Source organism: Anneissia japonica, unplaced genomic scaffold (genome assembly GCF_011630105.1).
Source record: "Anneissia japonica isolate Jap-2015-1 unplaced genomic scaffold, ASM1163010v1 scaffold997_len2565447_cov190, whole genome shotgun sequence".
NCBI classification, from domain to species: domain Eukaryota; kingdom Metazoa; phylum Echinodermata; class Crinoidea; order Comatulida; family Comatulidae; genus Anneissia; species Anneissia japonica.
The window spans coordinates 1,602,488-1,610,693 of NW_022696369.1; the positions used below are offsets into that span (position 1 = coordinate 1,602,488).

Here is an 8,206-nt window from a genome sequence, read left to right on the forward strand (position 1 = left end):
ATCAATTTGCCTACCATTAAAGTGAAGTTTTTCTCCTCGCTACCATTTAGCTCAGCAGAAAAGAACTTAGCTTCTGGACTGGTGAAGCATGGTTGCTCCATAGTTAATTTAAAGTCCTTGAAAACCACATCATCCAGTCTTGGGCAGGTCTCATGGCAGTTCTGCCACACAGAAGCAACCTTTGACAAAGTTATCATGTTTCTATTGGTAATTTTGGCAACAAAGGGATCTACCACATTCACACTAGCATCAAGTGATGTTGGAGGAGAGAGAGACTCCGCTAATAATGTCTCTAGTTTCAATGGACTGGTTCCTTGATCAACCATTAACTTCTTTATTCTTGGAGCTGGCACTGGTGTGTGATTATAGGTGGCATCATTATCAGATAATACCATGTCGACATTGGCATACAGTTTCTCTTTATTATTTTGAGATGTGTCATTTTGTGATGCTATTGATGGATGGCCTGGGACCAAGACCCTGACTGGCCTTTTAGGAATTTTTTCATCCACCTTACTATGATTATCTTCAACGTTTCTCATGGCAGATTTTAAAGGGGTAGAAGTCTTCACAGCCATAACTGGATTTGGGAAGTTTGACTCTACAGCACTGTTGCTCCTTCTTCGTGGTGGAGATGGTGGTCTATCAGCTTCATCATGGGAACTCTGATTAGCGGAAGACATTCCAGAATCTTCTCTATGGACGCCAGCATCTCTAGGAATTTGAGGAGCTATACGCTTTTTATGAGCATCTGTTTGGGAAGGCAGGTTCTCAAAAGCAGTAGTTCGATTTCTAAATCTTCTTGAGGGTTTCTTTGGTGCAGGGAGACCATTCCGTACAGGTCCTGAAAAAAGTAAAATTGTATAGAGTATATTTAATAATATTTTTACTCAGGAATATCAAAACTAATTCACAATCACAATTGTTAAATGAGATATAGTCTGCCAAAGGAATAAGTTGGAGTCTCGGACAATTATAAAAGAATTGTTTGAAAATCTGAGTGGTCAATCAATAAAGAGTTTACAATAAAACTGGGACGATGTGGTTATGGATGTGGGGTCCTTCTGGTGGTGATTTGGCAGTACACCGGAAGACAATCCCTAATCTTTTCCGAAAAGTATACTGCGTTGTTCAACATGCACATGGGTCATAATGGACAAGGGAAAAACGGCTTAAACGTCTCATCTGAAAGACGGTGCACTATCGTAACCTGCATTTCAGCCCTTCAGCTGGAGTGCAGCGATGGAACTGAACCGGGGACCTAGAGATCTCCACGGCTCAGCACACATGCACAAGTACCTTAATACAGGCAGTACTTAAACCCTAATGGATGCAATTTAAAAGATTATATTCCTGCTGGGGCCAGAAAATGGTGATATCTTCAAGAGGGTAGACCAAACAGAGGTTGTTTTATAGTTTTCCACTGTAGTTTTTCCCTATTTGTATATTGTGAAGGTATTTTTGCTTTGATTAGGAATTCTTTAAAAAATGGTGAAGGTGGAAATTTAGATGCCATAAAAATTTGTATTGAACAGTTAATTTAAAATGACTATTTAAAACCTTACCCCAATTTTCATAATTTTCCATGCAATTACTCTTGATGCTACTGACTGAAGTGAATGAATGCGATTTTTGTAGCTTAGCTGGTGTTTTCTTTTTCCTGATTTTAAATTCCTCCAATAACTGATCACTTTGTATAACATCAGGTGGTCCTGGAGCTTTACGTTTACTGAGGCTACTTGTTAATCGTGGCAAAGGAGGAGAGTCAACTGGTCTATGAGCTTCAACATAAAACTTGGAGAGACCATGCTCAGATGTTGGTGTGGAATAATCAATATGGCAGCTCTCGATAACTGGAATTGGTTCACCTTTATAAGCTTTGATCACTTCTAATCTCTGTAAAGATTCTTCACGGGATACTGCAGCAATTTCTTCTTCAGTCATGTGCTTATTAATCAACCAATCAGATACACCTTTCGCATTAAATTCTCGCTCAGGACTACCACCATCTTTTCGTCGAGATCGATTCTTCCGCCATGGCAGCTTAGACCATTTGCCTTTTGTTTCTCTGGATATTGGCTGCACTGGTTCAATGGCATCAACTGGAAGTGTCACAGGTCTTTGTGGACTGGTGGTTGTAAACTGTGCCAGTGGGGATCCATTGCGTGGTGGCGAGTAAGAGGCCAGAACTTCATGTACTGGATCAACTGGTTCCTTGTCTCCAGCTTTGTCTTTAGTCTCTTTCCTGTGGGGAGACAGAGATCGATCTCTTTGATTCAACAGTGGTGCAGTCCTCTTCTTACCATCCATGTTCTTCTCTGGGGTAGACCTTTCTGCCAATTTATCATGACTTGAGGGTGCTTTACTGTTGACAGGCAATGTAGTGCTCTTTGAAGAAGGATGGGCTTGACTAGAACTACCTGTAGGTCTAGGCTTGTTAGTTGGTTTGTTGTTGTTTTCAACTGTTCTTGAATTAGATTTTGGTATGTTTACTGGTTGGGACATCTTCCTTTCCAAGTTTTGATGAGGGGGCAATGGTGGTGGTACCTTTGGCATGGTATCTGAAAAAGTCATCATCTCATCAGCAGTAAAATTATACATGGTAAGGGATCGCCTTGATTTACTCTCTGGTGGTGGAGGTGGAGCATTACGCTTCTGGCGCATCTTCACTGGAGTTTTTTTAATGTTCTCCAGGTCCTCATCACTGAATTGAATGTTTTTTTTAAAACTCTGTTCACTGTTTTGAACAGAGGAACTAGCATGAGATGAAGTAGGATGGGTGACAGATCTTTTTCTTGACCGTGAATCTGATTTTTGTTGATTCATTTTAATGTCTGCAGACTTTCTTGAGCGAAGCTTCTTTTTAATTCCACTACTTTCTCCACCACTGCTTGAAGTGCTTTTTGACATATCTGAAAAATCAGTCTCTGATTCTGGAACTACATCATAATTGTGATCAATATCATTTGAAGGGGTACTAAATCTTCTCATTGGTTTAAGGTACTGGTCATCTGTGGATTTTGGTTCAGGCAGTACTTTGCCATCTGATCTTTGCGATGACCCATTTACAGCATCAATGTTAGAGCCTATAAAAATTGGTACTCTGTATAATGAGGAATCCGAATTTCGCTTTGCAGACTTTGGCAAGGCAGACATTTCATGATGAAGAATTTTTGGCAACGTTGGTGATTGTTCAGCTGGTTCTTCATATTCAGGTACGTTTCCAGATGCCTGCCTCCCAAACTGATGTTCCTTTACTGTATAGGTTGAATCAACAAGGGTGATCTTTTGCTGAAACACTGTTTTATGACCATTTTCAGAGTCATCACTATTGTTTGAAAGTCTGTTGTCTTTATCTGACGTTCCTGGAATGTCAGTGACAACATATGGTGCACATTCATGCGTCTCTAAATCAACAACTCTGTAAGGCTGAACCTTTGAAGATGTGCTGAAGCTACTTCCACTGGAATGCAATGATAAATTTGACAATGTAGAATTGGTAGAAACCCTGTTATCTGAGGGTAGATGCAATGGGGGCGATTCTGTGCATCGAGACACTGATCCATCAGCAGATATGATTGTAATTTCTCTTGAAGACTCCCTTATCAAAGGAGGTCGATGATTATTGTTTGTGGAGTTGTTTCTATTTTCCTGATTTACATTCATCCCAAAATATATCTCTGAGCTTATCTGACTGCTTTTCACTTTCTTGTTTTGCGATATCTTTGCAGGGTTCGCACTGTCGCTCAATAAAACTACATTGATCTCTTCAACCTTTTGCTCTGGTTCATATATTTCTGGGTCAGAATCACGTCGTTCTGATAAATCACCAATTGATGGTCTTTTATGATTACTACCAATGCTCCTAGGTAAAGTATCATGCTTTTCTATTTTAAAAGCAGAGTATGCAGCATTTGAAAGCATCTGGGATGGTAAATCAGATTTGGCAGCAATGAGTTCTTCTTTTCTTTTCAAATCTTGTACTATTACAAAGTCCTTTGAATCTACTCTTCCATCAGGAAAGTCCTGCTTCCCTGATGGAGTACTTGTGGAAATTTGTGCAATGTTATTCTCCTCTATAACAAAATTATTGTTAACTTTTTTTAGACTCTTTGCAACCCGCTGAAATTCAAGACCAGTATTGTCTGTGCAAATAGAATTTGTGCTCTTTGTCAGTCGTACATGCTGTTTTTCTGTAGGTGACACACTTTCTGTTTCTGGAGCAGAATCTGCCCTTCGCGACCTTGGTGTTGATTCTCCATTACTCTTTAGTAGAATTTGGGAGCCTGTGGATTTTGCAACTGGATTTTGACGCCTTAATCCCGAACCTACTGGTTTATCTTTAACCTGCGGAGGCGTTCTTGAATTTTTGTTGCAAGATTTTTTGTGGGTTCTTGAACTCACATGAAAACCATTGCTTTCTGAGAAGCCATTTTCTTTATGGGACCCATTCACCTGTTGGTCACTGTCAATAGAACAAATTAACGTGTCTTGATATTTGTTTGAAATGGGTTTGTCAAAACTTTCACCATCATTATTATCTCCATTCTGTAGCTCAATAATTTTAACATTAACTGGTTCCAATGTTCGACTTATGCTTATTGAGTGCTGAGCCAGTGGTTTTAAGCATTTGGCGCAATAGTTGTGCTTAAATTGATGTTGTTTGTAGTCCTTGCAGGGAATGTTGTTTATCTTAACTTCCTCCTTCATGTTGAATAATTTAAGACTATCATTTGATTAGCTGATTAATGGAACTGTACACATTATTTCCATTCTCATTTAAATTAACAGTCATATTCAGGTACTTGATTTCATTATTCTTCCAACCCTACAAATGTGAAAGAAAATTGTTCCTAGACATCTTATCTTCTCTGAAGTAGTAGATCACTTGTGATTAAGAATGAAACTCCAGGTTTTTGTCTTATCCAATATTCCAAACTGAGCTCTTTTAATTATCCACAAGTATGTAATATAGTCCTGTGAAAGAAAAAAGAAACAAGACTTCATCAACCAAAATGAAAACATCCTAAAAAAATATTTATACTATAAATTTCTGTTACAGTAAGAAAATGATAAAAACTATGATTTTACTACTGTACTGTAGGTTTTTATTAAACATGTGTGTCCCATACAGATCTGAAATAATCAATTCATATTTTGGAATTTCCACCATAATAAGTGGAATACACAATACATTCTTTTCCAGTAAAATCCACAAAATGCTAGTAACATACCAAAGCATACAAACTTGGAGAAAACTTGGGTGCAAAGGGACCAAGAATAATTTGAAAATTGATTCCTTAATAATAAATTACCTTTAAAAAAACTATAATTACAGTACAGTTTCCTGATATTATTTGTGATCTATCCATACCTGTATGAAACAACCAAGTATAATAAATAATCTAAACACATGGGAGTTAATAAATCAACATACTAAATTTGAATGAATATGATTCATATCTATATTATTTTTAATTTTTCTTTAAAAGAATAAATAATATCATCATTATTCCTTCTGATATTAGAATTTAAATCTCTGACACCAGTCACACAAATCAATAATTTTGCCTAAAATCTAAATGACAATGAAAGCTGATGGTGAGGTCCAGGCAACAGATACAGATTCAAGTTCAGATTATTCATAATTGATTAATGTAATTTTGATCTTTTGTGTGGTCTGTTTTACCATTTCTGTATTTTGATATACTGTACAGTCCTACAGAATATACACACAGACTGATTTCTCATTCAAATTATTAAGTCAATACAAATTAACACTAAACAATAAGAAAATAATCATCAATTTCTCTAAATGAATAGATAAGGCAAGTCTAAAACCATATCTCCAATATTTATGAGTTTTAAATATTATCCGGAAGATCTAGCATATCAATTGTCTTGAATGATACTATCAAAAATGTCTGCAGAAAATCTTTTTTTTTTAATATCCTGAACAAATAAAGCAGCTCATTGGTCCACTTTATTTAGCATATTTTGTGGGTAGATGATACATAGGAAACAGAGTTTTAATGAACATACTGTGTCATCAAGTGCTGCATGCTTGCACTTTTCAGACAACCTTTCATAGAGATACAGTATAACCCCCTCCTTTGAGACACTACTATTAAGGGCACACACATAAAGGGGACACTTTTCGGCAGCGAAATATGTACGTTTTTACACTATGGCCTACTAGACCGGGAGCCCAGAGGGGTCACCCTAGCTGGAAAGAAAACCAATTTTCATACCCTTATTTACGGGACACCCTTTGGTCCCAAAGGCGGCTCCTTAATGAAGGCATTCTGTATTGGAAGACAGTGAATTTTCTTAGCCCCTCACAAGCCATTTCCAGCTTGTAAAATCTTGTTTTACTTTTTTGGTTGAAACCTTAACCTGAAACAACTACCGGGACGTAAACTACCAAATCTGGCAGCAAAAATTAAGATTACAAACAGATCAGACTGTGCTAATGGTCAAATTTTGATATGACCTAATAAATGACTGGGTTTAAGTAGTCACATGCACTGTAATATCTAAATCCCTTAATGCTTTTAATGGTATACTGAAGTACCATATGTACTTCTACTAATACTATCCTGTTTCTCTATCCTTGAAACCATAATGAAACCACAGACTAACTAAATGATTAATTTTAAAACAAACCTTTGAAGAAAGTATTATGATTAACAGCATCTACTTCACATAAGCCTTAACACCACCAAGAACAATATCAAAATGAAAGCAAATTGTTTTACACCTACAGTATATCAATAAGCAACCTACAAAATGAACTCTTCCAAACATGTACTATAGATGGTCAGTGAACTGTGACCCCAAGTCTGCTGGTGTATTATCTGCTCACCCCCACACTTCAATGAGTCATTAGGTAAACCGCGGGGAAGTCCCTGCTAACTCATGCTTGGAGATATTTGTTGAACAATGATTGAATCTTGCACTTGACCAAATTCCACCCTGATTATAAGAGGAACCAATAAACATACCAAAAACAAATTTTGGGTTATTCATAGAGTCTGTAGGCTAATACCCATAATAAAAATTAATATTATATAGTAGACCTAATATTTGGTACAAAATCATAATATTTTTTAGTGCCTTTTTGGATTTGATTTTGCAAGTTCAACTGCAGTATAATTAAAAATAAGAACAATCAATGTTTTAGTTTTTATTAAACCAAGGAGGAGCACAAAATACTTGTATGCTTTAAAAAGGCTCCCTTTGAAGCTTTAATTAATAAATTTGTAACTTACAACATAGATTTTTATAGCTCTGTGATTACCAATAAAAATATGTGAGGTGAAAGATGGTTAACTTTAACACTGTGCATAAACCTATAGATTAAGAAAGAAAAACCAACTGACCTCAATTTCTAAATGTGTCTGTGCTTGGCAATGCAAATATTTTTTTTTTGCCTTTATACTATCAATGTTGATAAAGTACCTGTACAATGTTTACTTGACTTAGCCAAACATGAATTATTACGTCAATAGGATAGAAGATCATGTTTAATGATATCAACAAGTCCGGTTATAAAGCCATTTAATGAGTGTCATTCAAGTTTTATCCCTCCTTTTCCCCTGTAGGAGATTGAGGGAATTCCCTTTAGGTCAATTATATTTTCAGCATCTTAAGACAATTTTTTGTCAAAGGCTCTCTACAAAATATACTATCATTACCATTGAAAATGATTATAAATTCTTAAAATCAGTACTTTCAGCTTACATGGTGAAACTATCAGAAATTTATATTCATCCGAGCCTATAAACCTTTCAAAACAAACTTAGGCACTTTTTTGAACTGCAGTTATGGAGTCACATCATGTACGTGATGAGGTTAAAGAAATTTAATAAAAAGTATAAGCACATATGATAGTGGGCTTCAGACCCTAGAACAATGACAAAAAATCCTTGTAGTTCAAACAATATCAGTTACCTCGCATGACCTTTGACTGAATTGTCACGTTCGAGATGTGATAACAAGAACAAACATTGATTTAAAGCTACCTTCACGAGTTGACAGTCCTATTGATATGGCGAGTGTATTGAACTACTTCCTTACCTACTTCCTTGGTACCCTTGACTAAAGATAACTATTACTGAAATCTAAATTCCTCTTCCACAAATGTACAATATTTTGCTTCTAAATGGAAAAATCCAAGAATTTATAGATCGTGTATGTGTCCAGG

At 36.4% G+C, this 8,206-nt stretch overlaps 1 protein-coding gene across 1 annotated transcript in view; it reads right to left on the minus strand.

The window, feature by feature from the left end:
- Nucleotides 1–8,206, minus strand: part of LOC117101998 (inactive tyrosine-protein kinase PEAK1-like) — a gene marked incomplete in the record, with an annotated part of 33,869 nt that overhangs the window by 3,225 nt on the left and 22,438 nt on the right. The window contains 2 exon segments of the mRNA XM_033242166.1: nucleotides 15–844; nucleotides 1,566–4,977. Of these exon segments, the coding sequence (XP_033098057.1) occupies nucleotides 15–844; nucleotides 1,566–4,710 (3,975 nt within the window).